The sequence below is a fragment of the Balaenoptera borealis genome, assembly GCF_965194805.1.
Source record: "Balaenoptera borealis genome assembly, chromosome: 9".
Lineage (NCBI taxonomy): Eukaryota > Metazoa > Chordata > Mammalia > Artiodactyla > Balaenopteridae > Balaenoptera > Balaenoptera borealis.
In genome coordinates, this window is record NC_138873.1 from 30,728,099 (window position 1) to 30,745,256 (window position 17,158).

Below are 17,158 nucleotides of genomic sequence, written 5' to 3' on the forward strand. Positions count from 1 at the left end.
GACGTGCCTACTCTCCCCGCTCCTTTTCCCTCTGCCCCCGACCCCCTTTCCTCGGCTTCCGCCTCCTCCTCTCTCCTTCCAGGACGTCCGTCGCTCCGCTCCCCACTGAATCCCACCTCGGGGACCAAATCAGGGGCGCGGGGTGGCAGGTGGATGGGCGGCAAGGGCGGGACGCAGCTGGAGACGGCGGGACCCGGGCCGACGGGCTGGCGGGCGGCCCGGGCCTGGGAGGGAGAGCGGGACGGCCCGGCCCCTCCCGGCGGGCGGGACGGGGGGCGGTGCCCAGCCGCCGGCTCTCGGCCGCCGCTCGGCGTGCGCCCTCCGCGTTCCAGGCGGCGGGAGCCCAGGTGCCGCCAGGCGGGACGCGCCCGAGGATGTGCCGCTGGCCGCTGCTCCTGCTGTGCGGCCTGCTCCCCGGCGCGGCGGCGGGGGGCTCGGGCCGGCCCTTCCCGCACCGCACCCTCCTCGACTCGGAGGGCAAGTACTGGCTGAGCTGGGGCCCGCGGGGCGGCCGGCTAGCCTTCCGCCTCGAGGTGCGCACCGCCGGCTACGTGGGCTTCGGCTTCTCGCCCACCGGGACCATGGCCGCGGCCGACATCGTCGTGGGCGGGGTGGTCCGCGGGCGGCCCTACCTGCAGGTAAGCGCGTCCCCTGCCGGAGCCGCCCCGCCGCGCCCCGGCCGGTCCCGACGCCGGCCCACCCGGCTTTCCCTCCGGCCGAGACTGGACGCCGTCGCGCTCCGCAGCCCCGCCGCCCCTGGCCGGCACCCGTTTCCCTTCGCCGTCCGCTCCTGTACGCCCCGGAGCCGAAGGCGCCCGCGGCTGGGCTCCCCAGCTCCGCCCTCCGGCCCCCAGGTTTCACCGCTGAGCACGGTGACCCCAGGCAGCTCTTCGTCTCTGAACACTTTCCTGTCCCCAGCGCCCCACTTAATACATCCCCCAGGTACACACCTGCCACGCACCCCCCTCCATCCCTCACAGGAAAGGAGAGGGACCCTGGCTTTGGGGGCCTAACGGGACAGCTCTCAGGGTTGAAGGGACCGGAGAGCTGTAGCATTTGCTGTCTTGCTATCGAGGGTCGGGGATCTCAGAACTTCCCACATCTCGGCTATTCTGAAGCCTCCTGGCTCGCGGGCCGGGTCAGCTACCTTACCCGAGAAATGAATGAAAGGCCCCCAAGAACCGTTAGGAGCTTGCTATTCTGAGAGCCGTTTAGGAAGCCGCAAAACCTACAAAACCTGGAGTCCCCAGGCAACACCCCCTATTAAGTGGCAAAACTTTTCACTTACTTTAATAGCTAACAAAATTAATTTGACAGCTACCGTTTTGCTTTGAAAGAGCCCGAGTAGAGTCGTTGCCTGTTCACAGGTGTTTTTATGAATAGGAAAAAATTTTTTTAAATTATGAGATGACCAGAACGATTAGGTAGGTAGGTTGGTTTTCTGGACATCTTTGTTCGATCTTGACCGACATTTGGACACTTCTCCACGACGACATAACATCGTGGTAAATATAGTGTTGCTTATCAAAGTTCATCCAAAAATGCTGACCATTGCCAAAAAAGTCCCTTGATCCAGATGAATACTAGTTGGTTCTGGCATTGTGTTAAGGCTTTGATGATGTTAAAATCGATGTGCACGATGGATTTCAAAGAACATTTCTCAGTAATTTTATTTCTGACTTCTAAGTTTGATTTCCACAACATTCTGCAATTAATTTTTAACGCTAATTTTGGCCTTGGGCTTTTAACTCCGGCTAGAAATTTAAAAAAATGACAGCAATAAAAACTTTAAAACCATTCTGTTGTCTATATTTTCATAAATTAGTCCTTTCCTCCCCAAAATAAGGACAACTCCAAGAAAGTAAAGTTATATGAGGATTACACTCTGTTGAAGTCATTGATGTACAAATTTTCTCCTCCTGGAGCACCTCAGACATTAAATTTGTAAACCAAGAATTTGACCCCAAGCACAGGCCTCACTAGCTGAATAACTTAGCTCTCTTCTGATATGAAGTAGACAATACCTTATTTAAACACCTGTTGAGCCACATCTTTTTGTTTGCTTGTCTGTTTGGTTTTTTAGGGTGGGGAGAGTCAAATGCCCCTTAACTATCCTTGCATGTTTTGTTGAAGGGGGCAAGTCTTACTATAGTGATATCATAAAACAGAGCATGTGTACTTTAAAAGATAACTTGATATTGTTTTCCCCAGAAGAGTAGCATTTCTAGAAAGCCCATCCAACTTGATATCAAATGAAAGACTATGAGGAGAATTCTGTTTCAACATGCCATAATGGGCACACCACAAACATAGGGTTTGTTAAACTACAGTTATTTTCACACTGCTGGTGGTTCTTCATGAAGATCACATAAGAATTAATTAAGTGCTCTTTAGATGGGTTTTGAAACATAGAACTTTTCTTAAAGTAATTACTGAACACATATCACTATGAAATAAGCCTTGGAAATGGATCCTTTCCCAATATATTTAATGAGCACGAAGTAGGACTTTCCCCTCTGTTTTTATTCCTAAGGAGATGAAATCTTTATTTTCATGTATAAAGGATCACCATTTTCTTAGTTGACTGACATCCTTTACTATTCCATTTTTTTAAGCATCCCATTCATTTTAGGACATATAATATACAATAAAAATTATGCTTATCAGTTAAGGAGAAAGAAAATGTATTAAAAACCTCTTTAATAAAATGAAAGACCCCAGACACTAAAAATAAAAAGAAATGTATCAGTTCCAGCTGGATCATCCAGGCTGGGTGATTCCATTTTCCAACTCTTGAAATTGTATCTTCCCCCTAGAAACTATTGATTTGAGATTCTTCATGCAATGGTGTGATAAGGGTATCCTCAGCAACTATACCAAAAGGTAGATAGGGTTGTTAAACATTGTGTATGTGATTCCACTAGTAGACTGAATTTTGTGTAATTTTACTCCCAATAAGAACAAATTTTGCATGAAACAATACAACAAAAAGCATTGGCTTCTGGGGCACAATGTAGGATGGCATCAGAGTGTATGATAACAACCTAAGTTGACATTCTTGTCACCGCCCCTTGTGGCTATTTTCCATATATTTTATTTCATCCTTTCTTATTTAATTAAAAAAAACTTGACCTTTACATATTTTTTATTCTTTTATTATTATGACTTTTAATAATGAGTATTAAACTCAGTTTATTATTAAACTGATGATCTTAAACTCTTCTTTTCAATAGAATGTTAACTCCTGGATAACTATATAAGAATAATTCCTAACCAGCCAGGCAGAGAATCGTCGTTGAAACAGATGTCATAAACCCAAATTCATGTAGAGGTCAAGCAGCAAATGTAAAAGAGTGACGAGTCTTGAGTGGAACAGGCAGGATTGTAATGCAGCAGAGTAGAGGGTAGAGAAGAAACGTGAGGTTTTGCATGTGAATTACTGTTATGTAGGAATGCAAATCGAGTATTGCCAGATCTTCCATTTGTTTTAGTTTTTTTGAGAGAAGAAAGTTTTTTTAAAATTTATTTATTTAATTTATTTACTCTTGGCTGCGTTGGGTCTTCATTGCTGCGTGTGTGGGCTTTCTCTAGTTGCGACAAGCGGGGGCTACTCTTCCTTGAGGTGCGCAGGCTTCTTATTGCGGTGGCTTCTCTTGTTGCGGAGCGTGGGCTCTAGGCACGCGGGCTTCAGTAGTTGTAGCATGCAGGCTCAGTAGTTGTGGCTCACGGGCTCTAGAGCGCAGGCTCAGTAGTTGTGGCACATGGAGCCGTGGCATGTGGGATCTTCCCGGACCACGGCTCGAACCTGTGTCCCCTGCATTGGCAGGCGGATTCTTAACCACTGCACCACCAGGGAAGTCCCAAGAGAAGAAAGATTTTTAGTTTGTGTGTGTGTGTAAGTAAAACTTTCTGATTAGTAAATAGCAGCCACAGTTCAAATTTGTACAAAGCACCCTGTAGTGCCCATATACATACACAATTTCAGTTGAGATACATCCCATGGACAGCTTCATCTGGGACCAAGAGGAAGAAAAGCTAAAGTTAAGAAAGAATCAACCCAAATTATGAAAATCCAGAAAAGACAGAGAGGCAGGTCCCATTTCTCTTCAGGCCAGATTTATTCTGTGTCAAGAAATGTCCAGTGTCAGAGGGGACCTTGCCCCTTCTTTTGCTAATCTATCATCGTGTAACAAACCACCCCAAAGCACAGCGGCTTATTTTGCTCACAAAGCTGCAATTTGAGCAGGGCTTAGTGGTGACAGGGCTTCTTTGCTCCACGTGGTGTCAGCTCCAAGGCGAGTGCTGGAGTCATCTGGAGGCTCTCTCACTGGTTTGTCTGACTGGCAGTTGATGCTGGCTGTTGGCTGGACCTCCGCTGGTACTGTGGCGGGAACGTGGCCTCTCCATGTAGCTGCCTGGCTTCCTCCCGGCAGAGTGGCTGAGGTCCCAAGAGTGAACATCTTCAGAGGCCCAGGTGGAAACTGGATGGCCCTTTATAATTTAGCCACGGAATCACGGACTGTGTCTTCTGCTGTAGTCACAGCCCCACTGGGTTGAAGAGAGAATGTAGACGCCACCTCAACATCATGCTGTGAGGAGGTCACGTGGGAGGGGAAGATATTAGTGTGGCCATCCTCGGAAAATCCATGCCACCACACCCATCGTCACCAACTTGCCAGTTCCCTTCCGCCACCGCTTCTGAGTACCTGTCTCCACGTAGTCGCTCTCTCTTGATGCTGCTCGGATTGGGAGGCAAGTGCTTACTTATTCACCTCTTTCCTCTCCCTGCCCCTTCACACACACACACACGCACACACACACACGCGCACGCACACACACGCACACGCGCGCGCACACACACGCACACGCACACGCGCGCGCGCATTACTCACAAGTTAGTGAATGGTTAGTCGTCCTAGTCCACATTCCTTCCACCCTTTCCCCCCAGAAAAAGAGTTCTAAACCTCCACAAACCCACATTTTTCAGTGGCTGCTGATCACTAATTCAGGGCTGGACCCAATGAGACTGTCTCCGGAGGGCAGCGCAACATTTGCTTGGAGAGCTGTGGAGTGAAAAATCAGATTTTGATTTCCTTGCCTCAAGGCAGTATACTGGCTTGGACACCCTTAAAACCACACCCAGAGATGAGGTATTGTGGAAATTTGCCCTGCCTGTTTTGTAACCCTCCGACCCTGTCTGGAGATGTTTCTTCAAATGGTGTATAACCAGGTACCGTCAAAATGGGAAAGAAAAGAGAGAAACGGGGTTGTGAAGTAAAGCCAGTCCCAGTGTACCCGGTCGGGTAAATTGTTCTGGATCGGGTTACACTTGGGGGGACACGTTACCCCTGGGATGCTGCTGAGGTTAGTTTGAGACAGTGTGTTTCACAGAACGGCCAGGGGTGGGGGTGGGAAGCGGTCTTTCCTTTTGCCTCGGCTTTGGAAAGCCTCACTATTTTGTCTCAATGAACTAACTCAGCCCTCACTTCCCTGATGCACTCGGATTCGTGTCCTTTCCTTGTACTTTGCCCCTTTTTGACACAGAGCGATCCCACCCCGACCCAAGCCACTTAGCAACTGTGAGTCCCCATTTGGGGGAAGTAATCGGGTTGATGAATGCCTAGTTTGTGTGAGTTGGAGAAGAGGGCAGCATTGTCAGATGTGCCTGTTGAATTTGCACAAAAATGGATTCACTCTTCCTTTGGGGGTGTAAATCGCTGGGGAATGGAGGCTGAAACCTATGTCATCATTTGTTACTGCCTTGCTGGTTGGCCGTCCCTACGACTGAAACTTTTCTGTGATGAGAAGGAAGTCTTCAGCAGCGGGGTAATTGCTGCAGGGCTGCTCCCTGAGGAAGTGCTTGGAAATTATGCTGTGATTTGAAATCACAGAAAACAGTGAGCATTCTTTGTGGTTAATGATGGGCTTCTTTTAAGTGCACCGGGGCCAATGGCAACAAAGAAATGTTTGGAAAGCAAATTGAAAAGCTGTAAGGGAAAGGCGAAGAGAGTGTGCAACCCTGACACAGCTCAGCTGGGGCTTTGTTAAGAGATATTTATAAATCTTCAAATTATGTCCTCTCCACCCGCCCCCCCCCCCATCAATTTCCAGATGAGGAAGGGACCTCTCCAAGCTTCATGCTTTGTGCATTAGTAATAAGTACATATGCACCAATGTAAGCTGGAACGGGAACACACCAGGACACTCTTCAGCTGTGCGGTTCTCCCTGGAAGAGCAGATGATTTCATAGCGCCAGCCTGAGGAGATGGCAGAGTAAGAGCCAAGAGAACAGTGCGCCTGAATTGACCGTCAAGGTTTAAGACTTCAGGCAACCAACAGCCTGTTTCTGGATTCTTGGAAGGAGAGGGAAGAGTCCACTTCAAAGAAAGTGAACGGTGGTTTATTGATTCATCATTTGTAATAGAGCCCTGTTAAAATAAAGTTGCTGGCAAAAGGAGTGAATTCATTATATATCATGTTTCTGGAAATGTTTGATCCACATGTAAAAACAAAAGACATAAAACAAACAAAAAACACCTCTGCCTATGGATGCCTCACAGTGCTGTTTATTGTAACTTTTAAAAAATAATTAGTACAGAACTTTTAAGCAGAGAATATTTCTCCAGGAAACCTCTTCCCAATCTATGTCTTTTTAACTTGTTAAGTTTTAAAATAGACTGGGAAAAAAAGCTTCACATTAGGACAACATACAGCACACACATAAGCAGAGAATTCTACAAAAATAAAAATAACTTCAAATATATCACTTTTTGTTAACTGTAAAAATGGGTGATTATATATGAGTGCTGTGCAAATAATGTATAGACCAAATTTAATTTACTACTGAGGTCTTTTGTAGTCATCTAATGTAGCCAAAAATTATGAGAAAATCTTTAAACATTGTTTGCTTTTACAAGTTAAATGTTGATGTTTTGGGCATTTACTTGCTGCTCGTAAGAGCTCAGAGTTCAGTTGATTCCCCTTAAATTTCCTAAACCACCCCCGCCCCAATTTTACAGTTAAGAAACTAGGCCTTAGGTACCTATTAAATGACTTGTTGGAGGCCATACAGATCAGTAGCCTGGATTCATTTCCTCTTAGTCCTGGTTTGGTGGTCTTTCTTCTCCTACAAGCAACTGGTAGCTTACATAAAAACATATTAACAGTTTTCTTCCTCAACAGTGAAAAAACATGTTAATAAAATGCATTTTTAAAAAGTGATAAAATCATAGTATCTCTCTTACTACATTTGTTGTACTATGAATGTCATAGATATACATTTCTATGATGTGATTTTTCATTCATGGAGTTCTTGTTTTTTTTTCTGGTTGTGTAGGGTCTTAGTTGCGGCATGTGGGGTCTTCGTTGAGGCATGCGGCCTCTTCGTTGTGGTGCGCAGGCTTCTCTCTAGTTGTGACATGCGGGTTTTCTCTTCTGTAGTTGTGGTGCGTGGGCTCTAGGGCACGTGGGCTCTGTAGTTGGCGGCACGAGGGCTCTAGTTGAGGCACATAAGCTCAGTAGTTGTGGTGCACGGGCTTAGTTGGCCCGCAGCGTGTGGGATATTAGTTCCCTGACCAGGGATCGAACCCTTGTCCCCTGCACTGGAAGGCAGATTCTTTACCACTGGACCACCAGGGAAGTCCCTCGTGGAGTTCTTAATATATGCCATACATTATGATAAGTCCTTAAAGTGTGATATCTCATGTAATTCTCTCAATAGCCCTATAAGGTCAATATCTTATTTCTCCCATTTTGTAGATGTATAAACCTGAGGCTCCAGGCCACACAGCATGAGAATCACTTGGGACTTTCATATGACTGTTTTGGTAAAGTACTCACCGAGAGGCAGAGAATGTTAGAATGTTCATTCATTCACTTGACCAATATTTACTGAAGATTTATTGAACAGTTCTAGATGCTGGGGATATAGCATTTAGTGAGAGGAAATCAGTGGTATCAGGGGGCTCACATTTTGATGGGGGATAAACAAATAAACAAGCAACAAAAATATCAGAAAGTGGTAAGTGCTGTGCAGAGAATTAAAATAGGGTGATGTGATAAGGAGCAACCGTGTGGCTGTTTGAGATTGGGATGCTTATAATCAAAGCACGAAGGAAAACAACTATCCCAAGTTCTAAAGGTTGTCTTTCAAGGTTAACCATAGTGTTTACAATTCAAAATATCATATACTATGAAGAAGATTATCTGGCATGGGCATCAAAGGACTCAGTAGACCTTGAATATAGGAGACTGCCTACCTGGAGGAAATATAATTAATGTGTCTGAACCGCATGAGCTCTCTTTTCCATTTCTGTGGCATTGTTACACAGATGTTTAGTAAGCTCAACTAGAGTCTTTCAAGCTTTGATCTAGAGACTCGGTGATTTTATAGGAGTTTCTTTCTTAATACTAGGTATGAATGTTTTTCTCTTATACTCTGTGTTCTTTCTCGTCTTCAATAATATGAGAGAGCTAAAGGACTTTGAGAAGCTAGAGCAACAAAACCACATGCGTCTGGGGAAGATTTCCATCTTTCAGGCAAGTTTTAGACTAAAACTTGGAAGTCTCAGTTTCTTAGATACAACTAAATTGCTACCATTTTTCCCCCTGCAAACTTCATGCACAGAAACCTACTCATACAAGGAAGCTCTTCGTAGATGAAACCATGTAGAAGCAAGGCCTCTGGTACTTTGGACATCCCGATCCCTTTGGGCAGGGCCAAGATGGATCTGTGCTACGGTGGATTGGAATCCAGTGGTGAGCAGGCAGAGCTAATGGAAGACTGAGAACTGGGAAAGATACTTCCTACGTCAGAAATTCCCAGATTTGCGCGTTAGAATCTCCTGGGCGTCTTTTAAAAATTTCACCGTCCAGGCAACCCGCATCCCTCCTTTTTTTTTTTTTTTTTTTTTTTTTTTTTTTAATTTTTAATTAGTTTAGTTTCTTAGTTTCTTTTTTAAATTTAATTTATTTATTTATTTATTTTTTTTGGCTGTGTTGGGTCTTCGTTGCTGTGCGAGGGCTTTCTCTAGTTGCGGCAAGTGGGGGCCACTCTTCATCGCGGTGCGCGGGCCTCTCACTATCGCGGCCTCTCTTGTTGCGGAGCATAGGCTCCAGACGCGCAGGCTCAGCAATTGTGGCTCACGGGCCTAGTTGCTCCGTGGCATGTGGGATCTTCCCAGACCAGGGCTCGAACCCGTGTCCCCTGCATTGGCAGGCAGATTCTCAACCACTGCGCCACCTGGGAAGGCCCCCGCATCCCTCCTTAATACCCATTAAATCACAATCTCTGGGGGGGTGGACACAGGCATTAATATATTTTAAAGTTTCTTATTTGACTTTGTGAAGACAATTCTGAAATGTGCAGACAAGTTCAGGAACTACTGACCTTATGTGGTTAGGCTCTTTGATCAGAATCAGGTGACTCCTGTGTGGTCCACCTATAGAAGCTTGGAAGATTCCAGGTGCTGGGCATGGGGACGCATAGCAGGATTCTGGACAAAGCAATTCAGAGTGACCACTTGATGTTTGAAGCAAGGGCAAACATATGCTTAGATATTTAAGATTATATTGTAAAGTAGAAAAATAAAGTGGGTTTTTCTAGAATTGAAACACTTCTGAAATGTTCAACAAATTTGGTGATAATTCTAAGTATTTTCTCAAAAGTACATGCTGAAACGAGAGCAGCAATGGAAGAACTGTGGGTAGTGGTGTATTTTAAAACATGCTGAGCCAGAAATCTCCCTCCTCCTCATAGCCCTCTACCATTCCTACACACCTTTTGTCAGATGGTACTAGCTGCTGTATTTCTAAGCAACAGGAATATCTGCCCACACAGAGTCTAAAATTCATAAGTTATATATGGCCACAGGGCATTAAAGGAATATTAATAAATGAAAGTCTTAGATAATTTCTCAGCCTGTTCAAGAGGCGTGTTCTGCTCTAAAATCTTTTTTTAGAATTACCAGTGACAATATGGACTCCCTTTGTATTTGGAAAAATTCTGAAGTGTCTTTCTAGTTACGCAAATAGATATTCTTTTCCTTCCCTCCTTCATTTTCCAAGGTTACTAATAAGAAGTGAAATGCCCTAAAGCTGTAGTTGCAGTAGGGAGAAGGAGGAAAAGGAGTAGGAGTGGTGGAGAATTAGTATTTTATTAGGGTGTGGATGGAACGTTTACAGGTCTATGAGTACGTCAGTGCTGCCACAATCTTCCCCGAGGGACCAGGAGAGAGTCCACGTGCCTGGCGGGTCCTCAAGAAATACCTGCTGAGCAGCTAAAAGCAGGCAGTCCTGCTCTGAATCCCAGCACTGCTTGCTACTTACTCCTTGTGTGGCCCTTGGCAAACTCTTTAACGTCTCTAAAGTGACAGTTCCCTTTATGAAGAAGGGAATTATATCTAATGCATGGGGTTTTTGTGAGGATTAAATGAAGTAGGCATGTAAAGCTCTTAGCAGAGTATGTGGCACATTAAAAGTACTCAATAAATACAAGGTATTATTATAATGAGCCACTTAGTGAAATATCAGAATTGTCAGATGATTACATGGAGAGAAACGTCCCGGATTTTCAACTTGGGGAAAAATATCTGTTGAAGGAATAGATGGGGGAGATTCATAGTAATTTTTGAGGAAGTTCAAGGACAAACTTTAAGCAACTGGTTTGTGAATGCTTGGCCCTAAGCAATTGGTTTGTGACTAGAGGTCAGCATGGTTTCAATAAACACAAGTTATACTCACAAGACTGCATTTGCTTTTGCATTTGATTTGCTGAACCTGTAGTTGTGGTAATAAATCAATGGTGTGTCTGAATGATTCTAAAGTAATTGGCAGGTCTCTTAGGATGTCACAGCATGTTGATAACAGACTGCCTACATTAGTCCACAGAATAAGGACTCAAAAGATAGTGATATATTAAAATAATGGAAGGAAACTAAAAGTTAAAAATTCACTGAGAATACAAATAAAGTTAAACACTTGGTTTAAAGATTAGCTGTGTATGTACAAAATGTGTAAAATTGGACTTAATTGGAATTCATATGAAAAAGGTCTAAATATTAGTTCTTCTTAAGCTCAAAAGATGTGCTTGTTGAACACAAATATGCAATATTAGCCTATAAACTCTACGTTTACATCAAGGGAAGTAATACTGACATTGTAATCTGTACTAGGCTAACCATAACAGAAGATACCTTCTTGAATAACTTCTTTAAAGGATGTGTGGGTGAACTGGATTATTCTAAAGGAGAATTACAAGGATGATTGAAATCTCTGGAAATTGGGGTACTTGAGTAATGGGACACCACTGGCAATGTTTGCTTGGAAAAAGAACAATTAGAAAAGACATGATCATTGCCTTTGAAATAGTGGACAGTCTTCCTCAAGAAATATGGATTAGATGCTACCTATTAGGTTCCAGAAGGAAGAAAAAAGACCCAATTAGTATACTCTATTTTAGGTTAGTATAAGAAATACATTTCTGACCATCAGAGGTATTAAAATTGAATGAGTTGCCTTGTGAGATTGTAAACTCATGAGCTTTGTCACTGGAGGTATTGAATACCGTGTGATCCTCTCTTAAAAACATTTTTGAGAGAAATCCTCTTGATGGGAGCTAGGATTAGGTATCCTTCAGGCTGTCTTCCAACTTGAGTGTGATGCTGGAAAGAAATTTACTCCACAACCTTGCTTTTAGGTTATTCTAGAAATTAACAGAAAGGAAGACATTAGCAACTATGAAACTGTCTATGTTGTTTTTTAACCTGTCTCAAGAAGTTCTGCTGTCTCTGTGGATAGGTGTGCATTGAATCTTTACATTAGTTGTGAGAGTATTTCATTTCTTTCCCTACTATATATTTCAGTATACTTGAATTATATTAGTGAGTATATGTTTATCATATATAGTGAATATGTATTCATTTTGAAACCGAAAAAATGAAAAAAAGAATGTCTTATGACTTGTATATACTCAAAAGAATTGGAGGGCTTCAGGAGCCTTTATATTCAAGGCTGAATATAAAGTCAGTAAGTTTCAGAAACTTGATTGATGCATTTTTTTGATCTAAGAATAGTCTACATATTCTCTGCCTCCTGACCTTCTCATCTGGATGTCTAGGTAGCATCTTAAATCTGCTTCCTCCCCAGCCTTCCCCATCTCAGTAAATGGCGCCTCCAGGTACCTCCAGTCAAAAATTAGGAGTCATCCTTGTTTCTTCTCCTTCCTTCTTCCCACATATAAAACCCACCTCTTCAGATTCTATTGACTCTTCCTCCAAACTAAATCTAAAACCTGCCCACGTCCCTTCAGTTTTACTACTACCACTCAAGCTTGAACCCCTGGGACCACTGTGTGACTCCTGTCTTCTGACCATGGCTCTTCTTTTTTCTTCTCTTCATTCTCCACATGGTAGCCACAGTAATACACACACACACACAAACACACACACACACACACACGTATATATATATTTTCATGTCAATCAGAATATGTCACTTTCTGCTTCAAGCTCAAATAACTTCTATATAAGTTTAGTATAAATCTGAACTCCCTATACTGACCCATAAGGCGTCACAACATCTGGGGCCTCATTTGATCCCTGTTGACCTCATTTTTCTGTTCCGGGCACTACAGTTCAGTCACCCTGGCTTTTATTTGCTTCACCAAACTGGATAAACCTCGCCTTGCCCCCTTCTAGGTCCTTTCCAATAGCTGCTCTCTCTTCCTGGACCTACTTCCTCCTCACTTTCCATGGCTGGCTCCTAACTGTAGTTTATTTCTCAAAGTAAGTCTCAGTGTCTCAGTGGTGACTTTTCTGATCCCTCAACCCAAAGGCTTTCCAATCTGTGTCTAGAATCTCTGTTTTATTTTCCTATAAGCACTTATCAAGATATTTTTGGTTATATTGTTATTTAAATTTAAAAAATTGTCTGCTTATCCTGCAACTCCACTATCAGTTTGATTATAATAAGGACTTTGTCTTATACTGTCTATACTGTACAGTCGTGTGCTCTCAGCCCTACAACAGGGATGAGGAATAGTAGCCATGCAATAAAATATGTGTTGGAAAAAAGGAGAGGAAGAAGGAAGGGAGGAAGGGACGGAGGAGGGAAGGCAGGAAGGAAGGGGTCTTCTCTTCAAAATTTATTCCTTTCATAAACTGGTCATGGAAAATTAAGAGAAGTCATCCAAATTTTTTTAAAAATTAAAATGATGGAATACGGTGAAAGTAAAATAACATCTTATGTCAATGGTAAGATTTGAAATTGTTTTTTCCATTGAAGCCTATCGTTAGAGATCGGGTCAAAGTTTTCATTTTACACTTTATCTGATAATTCTATAATTATAGCAAAGTCTTAAATGACCTATATGAAAACTAAAATGAGATGATTGGCTGTGGGAGAAAATTCAGGATGTGTATTTCCAGAAGGTGGCACTTAAAGGACAAACAGATTGCTCAGGTGGGCCCCTCACTGGAACGCAAGCTAATAGGGCTCACATTTTGGCGTTCTGGCAGCCATTTAACAGTTCCCTTCTTAGAGCTAGAGAGTTTCAGTTTTATCTGAAGTGGTTTCTGGAAGGCAAGCCCCTTCTGTTTTGACATTCCTCTCAAATTTCCAAGATTAGCGAAGAAATAACTTATTAAAATCAGCTTATACTGAAATCTGAAGATTATGTTTATATAGTTTGTTTATATGGTTTTATGGTTTTTTAGGATCAAAGATTCTCTTGAACACAAAAATATCTATTATTATACTATCAATATTATTAAACTACCATAACACTTATTATAGAAATGGATATTACAAACAGAAATGTTTGAAATAACAAGGCTTTTGTGATTTAGAAAAAGAAGGAAAACTACAAGCACCTGTTGAAGAAAATGATGACAGATGGTAACATTTTTCTCAAGGTTCCCTCTGCAGCTGTGCTTACATTCAGTTCCCCAGGCTGAACCGGGGTTTATTCATATCTTTTATTACACCCATAAGAGTTTTCACTTCATCCTGTTTAACACAGCCCCGGTCAAAGCTCTTTTCGTTAACAGAGATTTTACTCAAGAGAGGAAAAAAAAGACTGACAATGAGTGAGAACCAATTTCACATCTGTGTAATCATGTTTTTTAATGAGAGGTCGTAGCAATCTTGTGGATTATCAAAGCTAGTGTTTTTGGTTTGTTATCTTAGTTTGAAGGTGGCAGTCACTAGTCTGGCTACCATGCGAAATGCTAATGCCAGCTTCTGCTGATGCCGTCTTTACTATCGCCACACAGCATTTTGAAACCTCAGTAATACACTTTATCATTTATTTCAAAGCATACATGTTCAAAAGGAAAAATATCCTGTGAGAATATGCTTCAGAAGTAATATTTTATTTATTTATTTTGAATTTTATTTATTTATTTATTTATACAGCAGGTTCTTATTAGTTATCCATTTTATACACATCAGTGTATACATGTCAATCCCAATCTCCCAATTCATCCCACCCCCACCACCACCCCACCTTTCCCCCCTGGTGTCCATACGTTTGTTCTCTACATCTGTGTCTCTATTTCTGCCTTGCAAACCGGTTCATCTAGAAGTAATATTTTTATGACACAACTGCAGGTTAATTTTATTGCCAGAGTCTAATTATCAACTCAATTTTCAAAGATAACAGCTAATATTTTATCTTTAAAAAGTATAAACAAGGTTAATACATGATTAATGTAATAATCCGCAATAAAAACAAAAAATAATACCTCAATGACAATTCATATTGAAGCTGATATTTATGCAGATATTTGAGTTAGAATATGATTGAAATCCACATAAAACCATTTATCTAGGGAAATATTACTTCACATTTCACTTTATAGAACATTAAAAATGAATAAGTACAAAGAAGAATGACTTCTGCATACCAGCTTTTATATTTACACAATTAAAAGCTCTACATATTTTTATTCTTGAATGCTTACAAAATCTCTATAGGATCATGATTCTCTGAATCCTCCTCAACCTTCTTGCCCTCATAAAGTCAATTTTTAATGATACTTAATCAGAACCTACTTTTATTTATCAGCATTTTATGTTACATTTATAGTTTATAAATATATTTAATACATATATCATACGATGAGATTTTTATAATGGCTGTTATTTTTATAATCAGACCATGACAATGAGAGTACACTGTGATCAATACTTCTATTTTTATTTTATAAGTCCTGGAATATCAAACACTACAGCAAGGTGGCTGAGGAATGGCCTTCACCATGGATGTACAGTGAAGCTGCATCTGGCCCCATTTGCTAAATGGGATGGGGAGTGGGAGAGAGGGGGACCATTTTGTTCGAATTCTAAAGGTGAAAATCTGATAGTAAAACTGACCTGGAAAATTTCCTTAAATAGCCCATAAGTACTATACTGTATGGTTTTGTGAATGTAAATTTCTAGCTGATGTTATCAGTATTCAAATTCTTAGTTGGTCAATGTTTTGCTGTTAATTTCATTCTCCATTTTTTTTCCCCCTAGAAGATGATAGTAACAAAGTAAGTATTCCATTTAATTATCCCCTTGTATAACATTTATCTCTTTGTCAAACTGTCAGGAAACCCTTAAACTCACTAAATATACTTTTTTTTGGTTTGGCCAATCCGCAGGATAAATTCTCAAGATTGTTCTCTGACTGACTCGCTTTCTTTTCCTCCTTCCTTCTTCCGTTTTTCCTCCCTCCCAGGGAGAATAATTGAATGATAAGAAATTTGAGACCCGGATTTTTTTTGCCTTTTTCTCTCCTCTTGCCTCATTTAATTGTGCTTTTAAGGTTTGCCAATATGCCATTTCTTACGGTATAATATTGACACCATCAATCCTGTTTGATTATAGTTCATGTATCTTCTTAATACAGGCTGAAGGAAGAAAGTAGGTGCTACTGCCGGATATTTTGCTCCCACCAAGTTAAACTGTTCCTTTACCAAAGATGTGAATATCGGAGGATAGGTTATGGGTCCTTATCTTTTAGTTTCAAGATTATCCCCTCATTTAGATTTAGCAAAAGGAAAGGCAGGATTCTTCTTTCAAAACTGCACATATTTAATGAGGCTCTGCAATATGCAAGTCCCTCCATTAGGCACTGAGGATATAAATTAACATCGGAAAACATTCTAAAATAGGGTTTCTCTTTCTCAGATATGTTTTTTTAAAAAATTTCTTTAAAATAGGTAAGGAATACCATCCTAGTGTAAAAGGATTTCAAAGAGCTGTTGCATGTGTAAACTCTTTTTCTAAATGTTGATGTCAGTTGCATAAGATTCATGTCCATTTAGGGGCTAAAAGGTCATAACAGCGTTCCCAAATTTCAGTGCCAGATGTGTCTGCATCACAGGTCATGCAGACCCAAACTCATTCTAGCATCTGGTTAAACACCTTCCACACCAGGTCTTAACCATATGTAAATATAATTGAGAGCAAATGGGAAAATAATCTATTGTTCCCTTTTTTTGTTCCATTTACAATGTAAACAACTTTTCTAAAGGTATAAATTTATAACTGGATTAACAGGACTAGCTGTCTATTTCTAGGCAATTACCACTGGTTGAGAAGATAATGCTGTGTCTAGAATATATTGCATGCTACGCGGGAATGGAAATAGAGGAATAAAAATTCAGAGAGGGAATGATCACTTCCAGTTGGAATGCTCAAAGAAAACTTCGTAGGGGAGATAGAATCATGAGTCTTGGAGAGAAGGAAGCATTTCAGTGGAGTTGTTTCTGTGGGTGGAGGTAGTGGAGTGGATATCTCAGTGGGGTGAAGAGAGTGGGGAGATAAAGAGGAAGAATGAACAAAAGCAAAGGGCTTGAAAAAGGTAGATTATTTGAGGGGAATAATAAATAGATAATAGAGATCATGTGGTGAGATTTTTTTTTTTTTAAGTCTTTATTGAATTTGTTACAATATATCTTCTGTTTTTATGTTTTTGGTTTTTTGGCCACGAGGCGTATGGGATCTTAGCTCCCCAACCAGGGATCGAACCTGCATCCCCTGCATTGGAAGGTGAGGTCTTAACCACTGGACAGCCAGGGAAGTCCCATGTGGTGAGATTAATGATAGACACTCTGGAAAACCAGGTTAGGCTAAATTCTAGAGAAACTTGAATCTAAATTATAGAACTTTG

The 17,158-nt window shown here is 41.6% G+C and overlaps 1 protein-coding gene and 1 long non-coding RNA gene across 3 annotated transcripts in view; both read left to right on the plus strand.

Moving 5' to 3' along the window:
• Positions 1-272: 272 nt before the first annotated feature.
• The window catches only part of MOXD1 (monooxygenase DBH like 1), an 86,103-nt gene continuing 69,217 nt past the window's right edge, over positions 273-17,158 (plus strand). For both annotated transcript variants that reach the window (XM_082406367.1, XM_082406368.1), the window contains exon 1: positions 273-638. In XM_082406367.1, the coding sequence (XP_082262493.1) occupies positions 375-638 (264 nt within the window). In that variant the 5' untranslated portion in view covers positions 273-374. The remainder of the gene's footprint in view (positions 639-17,158) is intronic.
• LOC309635352 lies at positions 645-8,887 on the plus strand. Its single transcript, XR_014248795.1, has 3 exons — positions 645-2,883; positions 4,538-4,752; positions 6,112-8,887. It is a non-coding gene; the product is annotated as an uncharacterized lncRNA (long non-coding RNA).